Below are 22118 nucleotides of genomic sequence, written 5' to 3' on the forward strand. Positions count from 1 at the left end.
CAGCTCACTTACATTGACTGATAATATCTAGCTGGATTTTAAACAACATACCTGCACTTAAACATAAACAGTCAGGAAACGTTCTGCCTGACTTAGCCTAATAACAATGCCCTCCCCACCCCTCTGCTTTTCACACAAACTTGCAAGTCACTCACCTGCCTTTAGGTTACACTCCAGGCATGGTGTCAGATTGATCCAATTGATTTTCAACAGCATTTGGCTCTATGGGAGAGGTCACAAGCCAAGAAGTAACTCTGGTCTAGCAAATTAACAGCAAATTGGGCTAAGTTGATTAGGCTACAAAACGCTCCCCTCCCCACCCCGGAGCTTTTGACACACAACCAAGAGCTACCCCCCAGCAGGTAGCCCTTACCCTGGGCTAGCTTTCAGACTGGTCCTTGACGGGAAGCCCCCTCATTTTTAGAGAACCACAAAGGCATGTTGCCCAGCTTCACGCCCGGTTCTGGTGAGAACGTTTTTACAAATTCACACAGATATCACACGCAAATAGGTCCCTGGAAGGAAAAAATTGATATCCAAGGCAAAACTCACTAGGCTAGCATGTAGTAGCTCAAGTCGGGATCAGCTCACTTACATTGACTGATAATATCTAGCTGGATTTTAAACAACATACCTGCACTTAAACCTAAACAGTCAGGAAACGTTCTCCATGAGTTAGCCTAATAACAATGCCCTCCCCACCCCTCTGCTTTTCACACAAACTTGCAAGTCACTCACCTGCCTTTAGGCCACACTCCAGGCTTGGTGTCAGATTGATCCAATTGATTTTCAACAGCATTTGGCTCTATGGGAGAGGTCACAAGCCAAGAAGTAACTCTGGCCTAGCAAATTAACAGCAAATTGGGCTACGTTGATTAGGCTACAAAACCCTCCCCTCCCCAGCCCGGAGCTTTTGACACACAACCAAGAGCTACCCCCCAGCAGGTAGCCCTTACCCTGAGCTAGCTTACAGACTGGTCCTTGACGGCAAGCCCCCTCAATTTTAGAGAACCACAGAGGCGTGAAGCTGCGCGTTGCCCAGCTTCACGCCCGGTTCTGGTGAGAACGTTTTTACAAATTCACACAGATATCACACCCAAATAGGTCCCTGGAAGGAAAAAATTGAGTTCCAAGGCAAAACTCACTAGGCTAGCATGTAGTAGCTCAAGTCGGGATCAGCTCACTTACATTGACTGATAATATCTAGCTGGATTTTAAACAACATACCTGCACTTAAACCTAAACAGTCAGGAAACGTTCTCCCTGAGTTAGCCTAATAACAATGCCCTCCCCACCCCTCTGCTTTTCACACAAACTTGCAAGTCACTCACCTGCCTTCAGGCCACACTCCAGGCTTGGTGTCAGATTGATCCAATTGATTTTCAACAGCATTTGGCTCTATGGGAGAGGTCACAAGCCAAGAAGTAGCTCTGGTCTAGCAAATTAACAGCAAATTGGGCTAAGTTGATTAGGCTACAAAACCCTCCCCTCCCCACCCCGGAGCTTTTGACACACAACCAAGAGCTACTCCCCAGCAGGTAGCCCTTACCTTAGGCTAGCTTACAGACTGGTCCTTGACGGCAAGCTCCCTCAATTTTAGAGAACCACAGAGGCGTGAGGCTGGGCGTTGCCCAGCTTCACGCCCGGTTCTGGTGAGAACGTTTTTACAAATTCACACAGATATCACACCCAAATAGGTCCCTGGAAGGAAAAAATTGAGTTCCAAGGCAAAACTCACTAGGCTAGCATGTAGTAGCTCAAGTCGGGATCAGCTCACTTACATTGACTGATAATATCTAGCTGGATTTTAAACAACATACCTGCACTTAAACCTAAACAGTCAGGAAACGTTCTGCCTGATTTAGCCTAATAACAATGCCCTCCCCACCCCTCTGCTTTTCACACAAACTTGCAAGTCACTCACTGCCTTTAGGCCACACTACAGGCTTGGTGTCAGATTGATCCAATTGATTTTCAACAGCATTTGGCTCTATGGGAGAGGTCACAAGCCAAGAAGTAACTCTGGCCTAGCAAATTAACAGCAAATTGGGCTACGTTGATTAGGCTACAAAACCCTCCCCTCCCCACCCCGGAGCTTTTGACACACAACCAAGAGCTACCCCCCAGCAGGTAGCCCTTACCCTGAGCTAGCTTACAGACTGGTCCTTGACGGCAAGCCCCCTCAATTTTAGAGAACCACAGAGGCGTGAAGCTGCGCGTTGCCCAGCTTCACGCCCGGTTCTGGTGAGAACGTTTTTACAAATTCACACAGATATCACACCCAAATAGGTCCCTGGAAGGAAAAAATTGAGTTCCAAGGCAAAACTCACTAGGCTAGCATGTAGTAGCTCAAGTCGGGATCAGCTCAGTTACATTGACTGATAATATCTAGCTGGATTTTAAACAACATACCTGCACTTAAACCTAAACAGTCAGGAAACGTTCTGCCTGACTTAGCCTAATAACAATGCCCTCCCCACCCCTCTGCTTTTCACACAAACTTGCAAGTCACTCACCTGCCTTTAGGTTACACTCCAGGCATGGTGTCAGATTGATCCAATTGATTTTCAACGGCATTTGGCTCTATGGGAGAGGTCACAAGCCAAGAAGTAACTCTGGTCTAGCAAATTAACAGCAAATTGGGCTAAGTTGATTAGGCTACAAAACGCTCCCCTCCCCACCCCGGAGCTTTTGACACACAACCAAGAGCTACCCCCCAGCAGGTAGCCCTTACCCTGGGCTAGCTTACAGACTGGTCCTTGACGGGAAGCCCCCTCATTTTTAGAGAACCACAGAGGCGTGTTGCCCAGCTTCACGCCCGCTTCTGGTGAGAACGTTTTTACAAATTCACACAGATATCACACGCAAATAGGTCCCTGGAAGGAAAAAATTGATATCCAAGGCAAAACTCACTAGGCTAGCATGTAGTAGCTCAAGTCGGGATCAGCTCACTTACATTGACTGATAATATCTAGCTGGATTTTAAACAACATACCTGCACTTAAACCTAAACAGTCAGGAAACGTTCTGCCTGACTTAGCCTAATAACAATGCCCTCCCCACCCCTCTGCTTTTCACACAAACTTGCAAGTCACTCACCTGCCTTTAGGCCACACTCCAGGCTTGGTGTCAGATTGATCCAATTGATTTTCTACAGCATTTGGCTCTATGGGAGAGGTCACAAGCCAAGAAGTAACTCTGGTCTAGCAAATTAACAGCAAATTGGGCTAAGTTGATTAGGCTACAAAACGCTCCCCTCCCCACCCCGGAGCTTTTGACACACAACCAAAAGCTACCCCCCAGCAGGTAGCCCTTACCCTGGGCTAGCTTACAGACTGGTCCTTGACGGCAAGCCCTCCCAATTTTAGAGAACCACAGAGGCGTGAAGCTGGGCGTTGCCCAGCTTCACGCCCGGTTCTGGTGAGAACGTTTTTACAAATTCACACAGATATCACACCCAAATAGGTCCCTGGAAGGAAAAAATTGAGTTCCAAGGCAAAACTCACTAGGCTAGCATGTAGTAGCTCAAGTCGGGATCAGCTCACTTACATTGACTGATAATATCTAGCTGGATTTTAAACAACATACCTGCACTTAAACCTAAACAGTCAGGAAACGTTCTGCCTGACTTAGCCTAATAACAATGCCCTCCCCACCCCTCTGCTTTTCACACAAACTTGCAAGTCACTCACCTGCCTTCAGGCCACACTCCAGGCTTGGTGTCAGATTGATCCAATTGATTTTCAACAGCATTTGGCTCTATGGGAGAGGTCACAAGCCAAGAAGTAGCTCTGGTCTAGCAAATTAACAGCAAATTGGGGTAAGTTGATTAGGCTACAAAACCCTCCCCTCCTTACCCTGGAGCTTTCGACACACAACCAAGAGCTACCCCCCAACAGGTAGCCCTTACCCTGGGCTAGCTTACAGACTGGTCCTTGACGGCAAGCCCCCTCATTTTTAGAGAACCACAGAGGCGTGTTGCCCAGCTTCACGCCCGCTTCTGGTGAGAACGTTTTTACAAATTCACACAGATATCACACGCAAATAGGTCCCTGGAAGGAAAAAATTGATATCCAAAGCAAAACTCACTAGGCTAGCATGTAGTAGCTCAAGTCGGGATCAGCTCACTTACATTGACTGATAATATCTAGCTGGATTTTAAACAACATACCTGCACTTAAACTTAAACAGTCAGAAAACGTTCTGCCTGACTTAGCTTAATAACAATGCCCTCCCCACCCCTCTGCTTTTCACACAAACTTGCAAGTCACTCACCTGCCTTTAGGCCACACTCCAGGCTTGGTGTCAGATTGATCCAATTGATTTTCAACAGCATTTGGCTCTATGGGAGAGGTCACAAGCCAAGAAGTAACTCTGGTCTAGCAAATTAACAGCAAATTGGGCTAAGTTGATTAGGCTACAAAACCCTCCCCTCCCCACCCCGGAGCTTTCGACACACAACCAAGAGCTACCCCCCAGCAGGTAGCCCTTACCCTGGGCTAGCTTACAGACTGGTCCTTGACGGGAAGCCCCCTCAATTTTAGAGAACCACAGAGGCGTGAAGCTGGGCGTTGCCCAGCTTTACGCCCGGTTCTGGTGAGAACGTTTTTACAAATTCACACAGATATATATATATATATATATATATATATATATATATAATCTTGATCCGTATATTTGAAAGAATTGCGGAAAATGTCTTCTGTACCTTCACGAGTTGTATGAGATATCTGGATACTGAGTTTTAAATTTTTGAGCGTTCACTAAGCAAATTTTTGACTGGAAATTGTTCAAAATCTGCTTTCTCGAAATCCTCGGAAAATGTTAATGAAGGTCATGAAATTGATTTGAGAAATTTCGAATGCTTTCAAAGCAGAATGATTTATTACAGTAAACTTTCGACAAGGTATTTTTTCAAAGTTCACTTGGATATGTGAATAGTGTAACTTATTGTACTTTTCCACACATCCGCTCCCCGGAAATCGTTCAAAATCTTCTTTCTCGTGCCAAAACGACTGGAAAATGTTAATAAGGGCAATGAAATAGAGTAGAGAGAGTCAGAATGCTGTCAAAACAGATTTCTCAAAGCAAATTTTCGACAAATTGTTGGAAATGGGAAAGGTGTAACGTACTGTAGTTTTCCTATATGTTTTTTATTTATTTATTTTTTTATTCAGCCAACGTTTCACTTCAAGTCCAAACTCTGGGGCAACAAGGTCGACTTCAACCTTCCAGGAGGAAAGACTTTGTTTGACAATCATGAGACAAAGCTACCAACCTACTGGAACACACCGTTCTCTAAGATCTGTCTCGGTATGAAGATCGGACATCAGACAAGATTCATTGTCATCACCAAGCACGCCAACTCCCTGTACTCACTAATTGCTGATGGTAATTACCGCGCCACCTCACAGGGTCGTAACACGTGGAAGTCGCTTCTCTGTTCTTTTGCATCCTTGCAGCTAAACTGTAACAAAGAAGGTTTCAACGTTGTGGGTCCCCATAGAAATAATCCCACAACCAGAATCGGTATCGTTGGTAACAACGAAAATGACTGCAATACTGGTGACTCCAGAATTGGGTTTGGTAGTGGAGGAGCCCATGACGACTCCAACACGTGTGGAAACGAGGCTAAATATGGAGGAGATAACGGAGACAAGCACAGCAAAGCCATGGGCTACATTCTGGTGCAGTAACAACCCCAACGAAAAGCTGAGCTTTGTCAGAAAGGCCATAAGCCTAAAGTAAAGTAAAGAACAAAAAAAATGTAATCCTTCGATAAGAAAACAGCTTTTCTTAGTTTTAAAAACAACAAACGCAATTAAAAAAATTGCACTTGTTATGTTCTCTAGCTTCACCAAGAAACATGGATACAGTGTTAATTAGTTTCTTTATAGAAGAAATAAAATTGGCGATGAGACTGACTTAAGTGGTAAAAGAAACATGGATACAGTGTTAATTAGTTTCTCTGCAGAAGAAATAAAATTGGCGATGGGACTGACTTAAGTGGTAAAAGTGTTGACAGGAAAGAGAATAAGCAAAGTATTTGCCCAACGCAAGAACACTCAGTTTTTGTGAGCCAACCTTCTCAACTCCGCTGGCCTTCGAAATGATCCCAAATGCACTCAAATTGACTGTCCATCCAATTCTTTCCTCCAGAAAATCAACTAAACAACGAGAACTCACTTGTTAGGGTGTCTAAGATCTTACTTTTGTTTCTTATCGATTTATCGAGCGATTAATTTCATTCTTTTCTGGCTCGATATTGGAAATTTTGTTTTAAATGCTAACTGGGGACTCTTTGAAAAAAAAAAAAAGGCGGCCTAAACTTAGAGATTGAATCAGTTATAATTATATAAACATAGCAGCTTGTCAGTTTGCGCAAAATTCGTGTCAGTGGGGAGGGGAGGGGATTTAGCCTAACCAAATCCTTTTGTTCAAGATCTATACATCCTCAAACGACGGACGATTTGGTGGAGACAAAAGAGCAACAAAACTAGCGCTATGGCACGCAGTTTGGCTGTAATTTGTCGAGTTGATCGACAAGGTGTAGCCATCCAAAATTTTACCAGGAGCACTTTTCTGTGTTTCTGCAACGTTTCAATGCTTAAATTTTGTACAATGGAAAGTGAAGTTTAAGTACCACTTAATTAGCCTCCATGACTAGCGCTAGAAAGGGCGCGGGCTCACCATATTTCCCTCTGTCCTCTCCCTTCCTAGCGTCTGCCACCCAAACTACCTCCCACTAACTGTTTACGAATGGTGTAACGAGACACTTTTTCTCTGAAAGTACATTTCACTCACTTTAGGAAATATCCCAGCCTATGTAACTGTCAAGTAAATCACATAGATGTCGAACACCTGCTCATCTTTCGAATAAGAAATGAGCTTCAGTTTGTAAATGCGCGAAACGTAATATTTTAAAATTCTGACTGATTTGCTAAGCTAACGCATGCAATTGAAGTTAATTGTCTAAATACTATTGCATGCTGGTCTTATATGAAAAATGTCCTTCAACAAAAGCTCTTGAGTTCTGTCTGTAACAGTATGAGTCAAGATTGTAAAATCTCTAGAAGCAACTTTGGTGAGAAAGTTTGACCAACTCATAGTCGCAGTGAAAGACAGTGCTCCAGAAAAACTCGGTAATTTCTGCCCAGTAATTTTCTGTCTCTTTAGTTCACTCACAAAATTACAGACATCGTCATAACACTCATTGCCCTATCCCGCGTTGAAAACAAAATAACTATACTCCTCGATAGCTTCTGGCCCAGCACAATGAAGTAACATGTTTACCTTTAGTTTATCTGGTTTCTCATCTTTCGCTTTTGCCACAAGGTAAATTTCAAACTGCATTACAAACTTCCCCTAGTTTTCCGATGCGTGTGTATCCAGCACGAGCGGACCAGGAGCGCGTCAATCTCTTAGGCCATTAGAACACGTCTTGCCACCGTTTCCGTACCTTCTTGCAAATCCGGCGTTCACTCTCAAAAGCGCCCACGTCTGACACCATGTTGTAAATCTGTCTCTAACACTCTTCTAAGCCTTAACTTTAAGTATTCTCAAGAAAGAGACGAAGTGAAAACTGTCCAACACGTGCGCTCGCAATGAACTCAAACATGGCCACTAAAAGGTGGCCCGAGAAAACAGTCAGGGACCCAGAATCCCGTGGGGTCCCTAGTCAATAACATTAAAACACTTGTAGGGTAAAAGATTAATACCAGGCAGCCTTTCACAGTCCAGTGTTTTCTGAGGTAGCAGAGGCAGCAGTCTATCCAGCGGTAGGTGTCAGGGGAGGGGTACGTAACTGCTAGAAGTAGGTCCTTCCAATTAGTGGCCACCTTTTGAAAAATCAGCTCAGATATAGGGTCAGTGTTACAGGTATAAGGGATAAAGTGTTGCTGGTTATTTACGCAACCTCGTTCCCAGGGACTTTTGGGCAAGCTACGGAAAAGTCCCTGGGAACGAGGTTGGTCATTTACGATCACCTTTAATCGTATACAAATTTTCTTCGTGCCGCTTACCACTAACTGAACGCCTAAAATAGTCTAATGTGCCTTTATTTTTCAATTTGATTTGTCTTGATCTAAAAGGGATCCACGCTTTGACACCATATACGAGCCTTCGTTCACCACCACAGGTAACCGAGACGGGGCACTATATCGATGGAGACTAGGTCTTAGTTTGTGAAGGCGAGTGAAGATCTTGTAAACTGTAACATATGCTTTTTTTTGTTAATTTTATTTGTCCTCACACTAAAGGGGTCCACGCTTTGACGCCATATACGAGTCTTTGTTCACCACCACAGGTAGCCGAGACGTGCAGTCGCGGATGAAATCACCTTTTCAGTCAGTGTCCAATCCCCCATAATCCATACAAAGTCATTTATAGATGTTAAATGCTATTATAAACTTCACCACCAACTCAATTTCTGCAAAAGTAACAGAAATACAAAAATATGATTTTCCTTGCAAGGAAAAATTTGATCAGCCGTGTAAAACCGAAACAAAACGAAATTTGCTTGGTACGTAAATTTTGCACGAATCAAAATTATTTCTGAGCAATAGATGGAATTTTTGCGATGTTGCAGATGGCGCTTTATCCTCCGAGATCGTCTTGCAAAAGATTGAAGATTTTTGACTCCTTCCAAGGCACGTAATTTTCAAAGCTATAATTTATCTCGTACACCCCGCGACAGGATCTACAACGCTATATGACTTGAACCTCATACAATGATCTTGATTTGCCGACTTATTCCAGACAATCTTAACTCCCTGCGTAAATCAGAACTGACCTGAAAACTCAGCAAAACTTGAAATGAATTTCTATACAAAGAAGGCTAAGATGCTGTGCTGTGTAATTTGAACTAAGGACTTTTCGTTCTTTCGTTGGCAAATACATTCGGGCTTGTCACATACACTTTTTTTTTCGTTTGCAGAACCATAAATAGATAGATCGTTTCACATTGTAGAGTTACAAAGTCTGCGCACAAACTTCCCCAGCGCATCTGAATTTCTCATGAATGGTCTGATTTCAAACGTCAAATTGCACTCAGGATAAGCACCCTGTTTCCAAAGGACACGTACATCGACGACAGTTCTCTGTACCCGGGGTCTGTAACAAATTCCCGGAAACAACAGTGTACAAAGAAACGAGAAATTAAAAAACGAAACTCGTTCATTGTTTTTTTTTTCGGTTTTTGTGGAATTATTGTAAGGCAATTTAATGCCTCATTTATCAGCCATCAAAGTTAACTTGTTTCTACATGACGTTTTAGCGAATAATACATATTTCTTTTGGCATAGGAAAGTGAAACAAATAAGTGGAAAATGACAGCCATTGCTTCTCAACAATGACATAAGACTGCCCATCATTTTCTTGCAGTAATTTTAGGAGGAATTGAATCACGCCAGTAGAGCATAACTCCACAAAAAGCAGTAAAAACACGCTGCAATTTTTCAAACTGAAACCGACACCCAGCAGAAATGTGAAAATATCTCATGCAGTCGCTTTGTTCAATAAAAGCGTTCGCCAACAAAGTCCTGTAAGGCTGTAGCGACTCAAATGATACATGAATGAGATCGTGAGAGGTGAATTCGAGTCCGACAATTGTCACAGTACTTAGAACTAAAATGTTAAAGAGGCATACAAAACTAAACGAAGGCAATTTACAAGCTGGGGGCGTCATGCCAGAACATTTATGGTACACACGCAGTGTTCCAGTGAATTATTCTTTACAGGAAGGAATCGATGCATGGGTCAATTTAAATCTTCTGAATATGTCAGGTCAGGAAGCCAGTTTTGTGAGGCTTTTGACATGAGACCCCTCTCTTATCTATAACACTTAAAATTCATGAGCAAAGTTTAACATAACATACCAAGCAGTGTAATTTGAAATATCAAGTTTCAAAATTGAAACGTGTTTTCCTAGCGTTTGGAGGACGGCAAAATGTCGTTAAATTAGGCTTTGATATCATAGCCATCATAGCTAAACTTAACCCAGTTTTTTCCTACCTTTGGATTGTCCCTAGTCAACTGTTTAGTGATTTCTGGCCATCATCTACCTCGCCTTCCAAACGATTAAGCACTTCCTGATGTCAACCGACTGTGCGCCGAGCGAAGGGGCCGGGGAAGGAAAAATAAACACATTAAAAGCTGAATCCTTATTAATCTAAACTGAGCTTACTGTTTGTACTCAACCACTAGTTGATTTTGTAGCAAAGTATCACCTTTACACATTCATAGTCAGGTTTTGTTTAATGTGAATTGTAAACCTGCACATTACTCAATGGCAATAAGTCGGTTTGCTCTGAAATTGACCAAGTTTAACGGTGTTTACAATTTGTAACGTCTGATGGTTCCTATAGAGTCAGTGTATAGAGGGAGGCAAAATTTCGCTAAAAAGAGCTTTGGCGAAAAACGAAGTAAAAAAAAAAAAGAGAACATTTTTGCCCACCTTTCCGTTGTCCAGATATTTCTGGCTGGTCGCTTTGTCGCCTTCACTCGCTTCAGGCTAAACAAATCTGGCGCAAAGGCAATCACAAACCACTTGTCCCAATGTGGGTAACTCCTGACTCGCGGTGATTTCAGAGATCGATGTCTCAACGACTTTAAACAAAAGAGTAGGTCTTACACTGCGAACGTCGTCAGATTTCCGGCAGTTGTTTCTGTTGTTTCTCATCGCCGAAAAAGTTTTGACAATTTATGATATTAAATAGCTCTCTATTTCCTTTTTTCTATTGACATTCACAGCATGATAAAGGCTTTGCGTTCATAAAGAACAAAGAGTGATGCTGCCGGAAACCAATCATCACAGCAAATTAAAGGAACCGCTATTTCCTGGCGTGTTACCTCCAAATTTCATTAGTAGACGGTGTTAAAGAGCAAAAAGTCAAATACATTTCTCGTACGAATCTGCCAGGCAGGAAAAACAAACTAAACATTTTTTGCCAGCTAGAACCAGTGTTTTCATAATAATACCCAGCAAGCCAAATATTAAGAAAAGTGCTAGCCAGGTAACCGTCTAATATATTAATTTCCCAGCCAGCTCCATTACAGCATGCAGAGCGGGTTTTTAGTCGAGCGGCCCCACCAGGTACTCCTGGTGAAGGCGCGTGAAGATCTTATAAACTGTAAAATATCCTTCTTTAATTTGATTTGTCTTGATTCCTTGCACCACGGGCAAGAAACCGTTAACAGATTCAGAAAGGAAGAAGCAGATGTCAATGGGAAGGCTCCCGGTGGTGGAAGATGTTACCGGCACCAAGGAATCCTTCAACTGCCAGAGCTTGTACCGGGAACATCCCGAAGCGGCAGTGCCAGGCGTATCCGTACAGTGTAAACGCGTCTCTCTTAAATTGAAGTTGTCTTAGGAGTTAAGAAAACTGTATTTGACATTGGTAACTTATGTGAGAAGTAATTGTTCAAGTGGCTCAATAGGTAAAGCCAGGAAAGCACATTTTATAGATAAGACAAAAACTCTAGAACCTCACGGATTAAACAAACGTCATTGTGAGGCTATCTCTAAAACAGGGAACGGGGAATGGAGGAATGGGGAATGGGAAACGGGGAACGGGGAATCTCTAAAATAGGGAATCTCTAAAAGGGGGAATCTCTAAACGGGGGAATCTCTTAAATAGGGAATCTCTAAAAGGGGGAATCTCTAAAATAGGGAATCTCTAAAAGGGGGAATATCTAAGATAGGGAATCTCTAAAATAGGGAATCTCTAAAAGGAGGAATCTCTAAAAGGGGGAATCTCTAAAATGGGGAATCTCTAAAAGGGGGAATCTCTAAAATAGGGAATCTCTAAAATAGGGAATCTCTAAAAGGGGGAATCTCTAAAATAGGGAATCTCTAAAAGGGGGAATCTCTTAAATCTCTAAAGCTTTTTTACAACCACTGTTTCGGCAGGCGTTTTTGTTGTCTGATACTGGGTAATAAACACCGCACCAAATGAGCCTTGACCAATTACTTCCTGGCTCGTAATCTCGTCTAAGCTAAATTTTGGGATCCCATCAAACGCCTCCAGCTTTTTTTCTTTTGCTGGCAAACGCCAATGGAAACTTGAAATTGTTATAACACGTTCTTGCAGCCATTCCCCGCCATTTGGTACTACTTTAAGAGAATTTGTCTTTTTGGTATAAAAAAGCAGACGCTATTAAACCTTATATTCTCATTACTAGTCGTGTTAATTACGCCATGAAACGTAACCAGCCAGACACAATGAAAACATATTTAGCATTTGCAATTTGGGTGTCTTCCTACGTCAGACATGTCTTTATCCCAGGGAGATAAGCCTGTCTGGTACCTGAGTGATAACATCATAGATAAGGTGAATTTTTTCCTTGACCAGTGAAACCTTTTTTTTTTCTTGAAAAACATTGAGGGCGTTTGTTGCAACTTTCGAAAGGCATAAAAGGAAATTGGTTAGTTTTAGACATAAGAAAGGGGCGGCTTTTTTATTAGACATCGTTGTAAGGCCATTAGGGCTGATGGATCAATCGCAACACAAACACCGCGAATTTCACAATTGGCATTTTTGAACTGATCACTAGATAAGCTTTATGCAGGCGTAAAGACGTCTGTCTAGTCCAGTTAATGATGGTCGACCCGTGTTACAGATGCCAGGCCCGGTTCCAGTTCCAGTCATTTTGAGTCTGCGGCTTATTCAGAGATTCAATTGCGCTTTCATCTTTACCGTTTTGCAGTAAGATGCTGTAGAAAATTCGATTTCTCTTGCTGTATGTGGCCCTTTGGTATCGATTGGCATAATTTTTTTAGACCAGCCCTACCGAAGATATTGCGGCAAGCGACGACAACAATTTATTTTTATCTTATATATCTAGTAATTATGACAACAACTGTCAATAATATTATTGGTTGTTGGCAAATGCTGTAAATGTCTCTTAGGAAAAACTCTACTTCTAAAACGTTCATAGATTTATCCAGTTTGTTGATAGGTTCTCCCGTTTAGAGATTCCCCTTTTTTGAAATTCCTCTTTTTAGAGATTCCCTATTTTAGAAATTCCCTGTTTTAGAGATTCCTCCTTTTAGAGATTCCCCCTTTTAGAGATTCCCTATTTTAGAGATTCCTCCTTTTAGAGATTCCCTATTTTAGAGATTCCCCCTTTTAGAGATTCCCTAATTTAGAGATTCCCCCTTTTAGAGATTCCCTATTTTAGAGATTCCCCGTTCCCCGTTTTTCATTTCCCATTCCTCCATTCCCCGTTCTCTGTTTTAGAGATAGCCTCATTGTGATCATGTGGGTGAGTGGAAGGACTGTTTGAGGTGACATTGACTGACGGGTCGACAACCTGAGCGGAAGTCACCACTACAGACAAGTATACTGTGGATCGGCAGTAGATGGAATACATTTCTCTGGTTACGTCATTGACCTGATTGGTCAAAGAAGTCGTGATGTTATTGACTGTGAAGACTACAAAAGGGGGGTGAATCATGGCTAGATTTGTTCCGGGGAGGTCTCCGTCCTAAACAAGTTGGTCAGAATTGTACATCAATTCTGTTAATTATGCTTGGTACAATAGCTACCCTGCAATCTCCAAATCACCAAATGTGTTTCACATTTCTAGTTAAAATAATAATGTATGTCAATTTGATAGAAGTCTTATTAGGCTACTGAACTTTGTCTAACAGCCAGCAAAAAGATCTCTTATTAATTCTTAAGATTTATCAAACAAAACGTGGGTCATTATGGAAAATAGAAAAAGCCACCTGTTAAGATGTTATATTCAGTGCTTCCGCTAACGTTTTCTGTTCAAGCACGTCTTTTTCTTTTTCCTTTCCGTTCTTACTTTGCTTTATCTTAAGTCTTCAACTACATGTTAAAGTCATGGAGTCATGCGTTTCTTGACCTTTGACTGCCTTCGCCCTTATTTAGGCGCCTGAGCGGAGGGAGATTGTAGACAAGAGACAACCATCTTTGCATATATTAGCAGTTTTCCATGCAAAAAATTTTACGAAAAATCTCCATAATTACCCTTGACAAGTGTTTAAAACACAAGGTACTAACGCGGCCAAGCATTCAGATATTAAAATAATAATAATTTAACTTGAAAATAACAAGGTTACAAATTCTCAGTTGCAGGAAGCATTCCAGTTGCCTATATAACAAGCACGGCTGAGGAGTTGAACTCACATTAATAATGAAACATATACATTCTATTCAGAATTCTTCTTGGCAGGTTGACAGAGAAATCTTGATCAGTCTAAGCTCTTTTTTTTTTTTTTTTTGCATGTTTTGAGACCGAGGATCACCGTCTTGTCTGAACTACAGAATTTGCTTTAGGAAAGGAGGTTATCATTCAATAGTACTAAAAATTGGTGGATAATATCAACTTCATGTCACGTGACTTAAAAATTAAACTTCAACGGTCAAAAGTCTTCTGTGGAAAAAATCTTGTCTGCACATTTTTCTCCCCCATCTAGGTTCCCTTCTATAATAACCCTTGTAAACATGCTCAGAATTTAATGGCAATCACCTTAACAGCATTTTATGCAATGAAAAAAATTTTAGTATGAGCAATAGCTAACTACAAATTCTCCGCCTGAAGTCGTTTTGACAAGTGAAAGTCTGTACGGTTTGCAGCGTGCATCGCTATTCCAGCAGTGCATTATTGGAGCATGAAGACCTGGCACTATACAAAAACAAGTCGATTGAGCCCATCTGTCAGTCAATAGCAGTTTGGCTTTTTAATTTACTTGTTAGTAATTGCATCTACATATGCCACTCTTGTGATGGGCTAACACCTGACGTGTAAAGTGCCACAGCGCCAAGGTGGGAAGCTTTTCATCAAGGTAGCAATTCCTTCGAATTCTCCTACGCCAACTATGCAGCGTGAAACCTTCGCTACCAAGGATTATGCTTTCATGTGTTGGATCTCATTAGCGTTGTTTCCCTCATCGCATGGGCAATTCTGCACTTCAAAAGGTTGGTACTGTTCATTACGTAAGATAAAGGTAATTAAAGTCGCACTACGAGCCTAAGTTGCCCGTTCGGCCGGAGCTTAACCAAGTTTCTGTAGCAAGAAGCAACTGGGAGTATTGCTACTCCACCCTGAATGGGATGTCAGTCCCTTGTAGGGCTACCCCCAGCAGAATATCGCGGGTATCCATTCATACACCTGGGTGAATAGAGACAGTGTTGAACAAAGTCTCGCGTCAAGGAAACAACACAGCAAATAACCGACCAACCTTACTTCGAAGCACTGACCATTCGATCTTCCAATGGTTCTATCGATAGTCCGACGCTTTATAAACCACTAAACCACCGCGCCTTCACACCGCTAATTAGGTTAATGTTTATTGCTTTATTTTGCACAATTCAACAATAACGTTGATCTAACGAACATTTTTAAGGTGCGCCAAGGTATTCGCAACCCTTTGACAAAAGATAATCGTAGATCGCCCACAATCCATACCTTGATCAGGCTCTTCCCTTGTATTTTCCTTTCAATAGTTCCTTAAAGATGCAAGGCACGTATTTATACATCTAAAGAAAAAATACAATCTTTCGGCGGCTGTGAAAGATGATAAGAATTAAAACATCCAGAATTGTACGTAAACTGTTGTTGGGGTCAAAAAAATGATAAAAACTGTGAAATGGTTGTTGTTTAGGACTGGGTTACATCAAAACAACAATTTTCGGAAGCTTATACAAGTGACAAATTTAAGTTCAACTTTCCAAAATGTAAATCTGATGTTGGGGTCTATGTAAGCAAGGATATTCATTTGGAGCAAAACCTTGATGAGAGGATCGACTCAGTGTTCGGCCGCTTTTGACAAGTGTAATGTTTTGTTGAACATTTCCAATAGCAAAACGTTAATTTCAATCTCAAAGCTTTCAAACAATATTTACGATGTCGCTGGAGGGAAAAACTGCAGGAAACAGCTTGGGGGATAAATAAGAACACACAACTTCCCACTTATAGTAGGCATCCGGCGCCACTCGACAATTTTTTAACCAAAAATCGTAGGTGAGAGAAAACAACCGATGAACTAATTCACACAGATTGATCACTACAGATATGGCAAGCTTGGAATGTATAATAAAAATCAATAACACCAAATAATTATTTGGTGCATGTTATTGACTTGAATTACGCATTTCCAACCAAATACATTTTTGCAATCACTTTAAGTGTACGATTCAGCCTATTACATAACGGCTTTGGTAAAAAAAAGTGCTTGGTCAGTTTCAGAAATTTTTAAATGATAATGTTTATTATAGTCGCTAAGTCTTATGAAGGAATTACTCAAATTGGGCGAATTGTTTATTTAAGATTTTATAAATTTAGACTAATTTCAGGTGTTTGCGTTTGGTATCAAGGGTTTTCCAAGCTAAATTGGCAAGAATATCAGTTGACCGAATGTCCTATTTCGCACTAATTCTCGCCATGGTGGCGTGGGATTGTATGCGTTGCAGTTTGTCCTTTAACGTCCGGTTTTGCGTAGGTGGTTGGACTAATGATTATATATTACTTCCAGTGACTGGTTGGGAAAAACGGCGTAAAACGTTTTATGACAGCGATACGACCGCTCCCCTTTTAAACATATATTGTTTATAAATAATTCTGCTTTTCAAAAGTACGTTTGTCATCAATATGAACTTCTTAGCAAGAATGCGAATCGACTCGTGATAGTTTGTTATTATCTGTAAGAGTATCATGCAGCTGACATATGGTTTTATTGTTCAGTTTATAGGCCGACATAGATTTAAAAAAATTGAACAACTTGCACTAGAAGTAATTTGATCTCAAAACTGCAGAAGATTGGCAATACAGTTTTTTTTTTCTACGATTCTTTTTTCCGGTCAAGATATCTCTTTTTGTATAAACTGAAATAAACAAGGTATGCAAACGCTCAAACAAAGCCGCAAATTAGCGGGTTAGAACGGGAGCAGGTGGCTTGTCAGAATAAATGATTGGTCTAATATTTATATGCATAAATACACACAAAGATGCTTTATTATTTTAGAATGGTTTGTTCGTGTTTTTATTATTATTTTTTTTTTCAGTTTGAGATATCGTAAAATTTCTGTTAAACACTGGCGCCTATTTATCTTTAAGCCTCAAGAAGGGGACTTGTTAGAGAGACCGTGGCTTAATAGATGGGGCTTATCTTAAATCGGCATGAATTGGACACAACCCTAAATAAGCATTTCCAAAATGATATTGCACATCTGACAGAAACATAGCACTAATGGCTTGTGGACCGCGAATTCAAAGCCTTATTTTGCACCGACTGATGTTATTAAACAGTATATACTCTTCTTAACAAGCTAAGTGGTTCATAAGCGTGAGCTAAATGCCAAATTTTTGTAGCAGGTGAAGTCCTAATTTTATGTGAATTCCTAGATACACAGAGAGATGCTTTAATATTGGTTTATGGTGTTTTTCTTTTGTTTAGGAGAATGAATCCACTTTTCTTGGCCATCAGTTTGACATACATAATGAGAATTCAGCTAGACGAACTGATTTCAAAATGCACTTTACTTTGGCATTTGCCATGTAACGAACTACTCTAGGTTTCACGCCTGACTCGATACTAATTCTCATTTTTACTCGTGGATATGCTTTAGCGTCACGAGTGATAGAGGCGTTCGGCATGCAAATAAATCACTCACTGACTCGTGTAACCGGAAGTGGAATAATAGCCAATCCCACGTCTGAAAGAAGCGACAGCCGGAAATACGTCTGCGATCGCAGGTTAGATTTCTGTGGGTTTTTTTTAGTGCTTTGAACGCACTCTCGCTGCGTTCTTCATCATTAGAAGCAAATGTCTGACGAACTGACAAAATGGTGTTCTTCGAAGGAGAAGCACAAGATTCTCAACAAATGCACATTGATACAATCAGAAGAGCGATTGTGCACCGCCTCCACTCACCGCTACGCTACGCTCAAGTACTCAAGACGAAATAATTGAAAATTTTCTTTGCCGCACGCGCGTCGCGTCGGGCTACGGAAATATAATTGTTGACCATTGTTATGAGCGATGTAATAACCACTTTCTGCTTCATTTTCCCGTAAAGAAGCCTCACTTAAAGAAATAACAAAGACATTTGAGCATCACAGTTACCTTTCAACACCGTTTAGGAATACTTGTACCATTAATATCGGTGGAACAAATTTGCATATCCGTGGTTTACGGTAAACCAAGAGGTAAACTGAATTGCGCGTCTCCGATATTATCATTTAGTTTGGCAGATTTTCCTTCAAATCAGAGAATCTAAACCTTCTTTGGCTTTAAGTGAACTCGCCGTTTTCCAGAGCCGTAAGCTATCCGTTCGGTACCTGTCCGTTGCTTTATGGATTACTTTTATCTTACTCAGCGAAATCATGTGTTTATTGCATCGAAATCGCTTACGGTAAGTTATGCGAGGACACGAGCATGTGAATGTCAGTGTGCATATTTTCATCTGGTGAAGTCACAGTTTAACTTTTTAATTCATGAGTATTTTCCCGTCATGAATTTATTTATTTTCAGTGTGTTTTACAAAAACGGGGCAAGTTTTTAATAAACTAATATCATTCAGAAAGTATTCTGTTGCTGCTTTAAAATGACCAAGATATAAAAATTAAATGCTACAGTTGTCGGAAAGCTATTTACATGTAAGGAAAATAATTTGAATATCCTTCACAAATAAGGCCTTGTGCCTTGTGTGATCGAGACCTGAAACGCAAAATCTTCAAACTCAAACCGATCCATTCGACCAAAAATATCCGAAAATTCTGGTACAAAATCAAAATGGAACGGCAATTTCAAAAAAGTCAGCTCGTTACGAAATCTTTTGGCATTTCATTTCGATCAGACACTCGGCTCTAGCTACTCCAGCAGTGATCGACATTATTTGCAAATGAAATGTGTTTCCGTCTTACTCCACCCCAGATGCTTTAGAATTCTTTCCTCAAGGTGTTTGCTTTGATAAGAAGAAAACATTGCCCCTTCCATTGATCAGTCGTTGGGTAAGTCAAAAACAAAGAATTAAGTGAAAATATAGTTGATGGAAAGTTCTGTTTCCTAAAACTGTAAAAATACTCCATCGATATCGTGGAAGAACAGAATCATCCATCGAGGACGATTACCAGCCCTTTGAGGTTGAACGAAGGAATATCGAGGAATAATAAGCACCAGGCACAGAGTGATGTCACGCCCTCGGATTTCTAGATCACGCCATCTCGCAATCGGATTTTTGAAGCGCCACGTTTGAAAAACTGGCTTAAGTCTCAGCCTCGGATTTTAAACGAGAGTCTCGGCGAGCCTCGAATATTTCCACTATACCCCCTCTGGAAATATGTTCCTTAGGTCACCCCGCTCCCCACTGAAAAATAAGGCAAACTGACCACCTTCCCCCCTGTAAAATCAATCCCTCCCGTGAGGGGGTGGGGGAGGTATGGATATTTTTTGGTACTACACATTCTGTTTACCGTAATCCAGCCCTCAAAGTAAAATTGCTTACCCTTAAATCTGGTCATATAGGTCAAAGAAATCATTCCACCAATATTAAAAGTATTTTATTAGGTGAGGGACTGGGAACATCCACCCAAAGGACAAATCCGAAGGTAGGAGGCAGCCACAAACAGTGCTGCATGACATTTGAATCCTCAAAACCCAAAAAAAAGAAATGGTGACGCCTCCCCCAAAGACATGACCGAAATGTGCCTTCCTTGTTTGATTCCTCCTTTACCCAAATACCTCAAATTTTTGTGAGGCTAACTCAAGTCTAAGGGACGGACCATTAGAAAAGTGATGGGGGGGGGGGGGGGGTGGAAAAAATACAAAAATAAATCGTGCAAGCCAAAATGCCCGAAAAAAAAAATTCTTGCAAGCCGAGAAGGAAGAAAAAAAAAATTCTTGCAGAAGGAGATTAAGGAATTATTAAAGAATATACCTTTTAGTGTTTTAATGACAGAAAAGTTCTTCCAGAATGCCCCAAAATGGCCTTTTTAATGTTTTGAAAATCTAAATTTTTTTGTGGAAGTTTGTTTTGTATGAACAACAAACCAACCCCCATTTTGTGTCGTGGCTGGAATTTACCCTTTCTACAACTCAGTATTTTGTTTTGTGTTTGTAACTGGTAGTAAACCCAATAATCACGAGCAATAGGTCAATTAGTTTTGAAGAAAAACGATTTTGTCAGTAAAACGCTTCCAGCATATCTGCTTATCCATAAAGCGCTTTGTAGTTTTATTCGTTGGGCCACAGAGTGCTTTATGGTTACAAAATTTTAAAAACTGAGTCATTTTCAAGAAGTCCTGTTAAACGCTTGTAGGAGCATCTAGATTGAAGGGCAAGTGTTCACTTTATTCACCACAAAATGCTCTGTGGCTCATTGTCAATACCACAAAGTGCTCTGTAGGCAAATTAAAACCGCACAAAGTGCTTTGTGATCTGGTGATCGAAAGTACCTTGTATCTTGGCGGGCACTATAGAGGCGCAGTGATGGTCAATGGAGTTTGGCATCATTATGATGGACTGTGGGAGAGTAACACAAGAGGGAGGAGACTGCAAAAATGTACAGGGAAACCATGCACCCCACAAGGCTTCCTCCTTTCACACTGCGTTTATATCTATGAGAAGCTTTTGCAGTAAATGTATCCTTTAAGTATGTTTAGTAGAAGTACAGTGTGTATGAGAAAGGCACACGTGGAAAGAATTGAATAGTTTCATTCATCAGCATCATGTTATAACGAAAGTGTTAAAGAGACAAATTCTAGTAATAGTAGCACCAACACATAAATGAAACATTCTACAAAAATATATTTAAAAGAAGCAAGATCATACATATAAGTCTGATCATATACAAAAAAATATGATTTGCATTTTAATCATTGTGATATAAAGTAAGAATCAACATTTCACTGCGCTAATGATACTCTATCGTGTATAAAATGAAAGGGGACTGTGTCTGTAGCAAAAGAGTATCCATGTAATATTGAGCAAAAACATTAACAATCCCACCATGAATTTGACTTTTAAATTTTAAGTAAATTGAGATTATATACTATTTCATAAGAATTCTTGGCGCCAACAGTTTTGAACAATTTTGAATCAATTGTTATTAAAATGTGTTAAAAAGTAAACAATCAATAAACAGACAGTACATGAAATTTGATGTAAATTATTTTAAAATGATGACCAGTCTTTTATTTAAGGATGAGGCTGATTTTATTACCAGCACTAGATACTACTTAGACACTAATTTCGTTGTTTTTGTTTAGTTTTGACCATTATGCTGTAATTTTTAGATATTGTTTCAGGGGTTAAAGGTAATCATTCCAAGCCCACAAAGTACTACGTTTTTTAAAATCCTTTATTTAAAGTTTTTTTTTTCTGGAAAACAACAACAACAAAAAAAATTCGTGCAGAGGGTATCAACCGAAAAAAAAAAATTCCTGCGCAAGCACTGAGCAAAAAAAAAAAAAAAATTCCTGCAAACTGAGAATCCCCCCCCCCCCCCATCACTTTTCTAATGGTCCGTTCCTTAAGTGGAAATGTGCTGCCCAGGCTGTCAAACCCTGACCCTGTTTATGACAAAAATATCTGTCTTCTCTCTCTTGACCCTGTTTGTGACATGACTTAACTTTTCGAAAAAGAAAAAATATATAAATTTCTTACATTGCTAATCCGTTTTTACAATTTGTAGATAGTCAGAGAAAAATAGGTGCATTCTTCCCCCCCCCCCCCCCACCCACCCTCCATGGGGGACAAACGAGTGAAGAGCTCCAATAGCGTCTCCGCCATTACATTAACGTCACTATTAAATTTCAAAGACCATTCCAAACTATTATAAATTTAAGCCACCTTTTAGTTAAACCCATGGCATCAACGATCACTTCCATCGCCATATCCACGAGTTAACGATGGTGTCACTTTGATTTCCTTAGAAGACTGTCGCCAACTTGAATTTAAGCCTGCACATACATTAGATGGTAAACGCCTCAAAGGCCACATGATTCGCACCGATGACGTCATGGATAGCGATTTCTGTGAAACATTATGCTACATGGAGCCCAACTGCGTTAGTTACAACTTGAAGAAAACGCCCCGCGTAAATGGCAAATTTGGCTGCGAGCTGAATAATTCAACCTTTGAAGGGCAAAAG

General features: G+C 40.7%; 2 protein-coding genes and 1 long non-coding RNA gene across 5 annotated transcripts in view; 2 read left to right on the forward strand and 1 right to left on the reverse strand.

Annotated features, from left to right (window-relative positions):
- Positions 1-22118, forward strand: part of LOC146487469 (putative skeletal organic matrix protein 5) — a 133240-nt gene that overhangs the window by 24220 nt on the left and 86902 nt on the right. The window contains exon 6 of one of the 3 annotated variants that reach the window (XM_085088213.1): positions 5178-5920. The exons of the other annotated variants lie outside the window; for them this stretch is intronic. Within the exon in view, the coding sequence (XP_084944339.1) occupies positions 5178-5696 (519 nt within the window). The 3' untranslated portion in view covers positions 5697-5920. Of the gene's footprint in view, positions 1-5177; positions 5921-22118 lie in introns of those variants that run through there. 3 annotated transcript variants of the gene reach the window in all.
- Positions 185-1424, reverse strand: LOC146487472 (uncharacterized). The gene is made up of 3 exons (XR_014857849.1): positions 1332-1424; positions 739-842; positions 185-259 (listed from the first exon to the last, which is right to left on the reverse strand). It is a non-coding gene; the product is annotated as an uncharacterized LOC146487472 (long non-coding RNA).
- Positions 14776-22118, forward strand: part of LOC146487473 (uncharacterized) — a gene marked incomplete at its 5' end in the record, with an annotated part of 24837 nt that continues 17494 nt past the window's right edge. Inside the window, 3 exons of the mRNA XM_085088814.1 lie at positions 14776-14812; positions 14904-14945; positions 21901-22118. The exon at positions 21901-22118 is cut by the window's right edge and continues 45 nt beyond it. Of these exons, the coding sequence (XP_084944940.1) occupies positions 14776-14812; positions 14904-14945; positions 21901-22118 (297 nt within the window). The remainder of the gene's footprint in view (positions 14813-14903; positions 14946-21900) is intronic.

The sequence above is a fragment of the Pavona decussata genome, unplaced genomic scaffold, assembly GCF_977016875.1.
Source record: "Pavona decussata unplaced genomic scaffold, jaPavDecu1.1 SCAFFOLD_16, whole genome shotgun sequence".
Taxonomy (NCBI): Eukaryota; Metazoa; Cnidaria; class Anthozoa; order Scleractinia; family Agariciidae; genus Pavona; species Pavona decussata.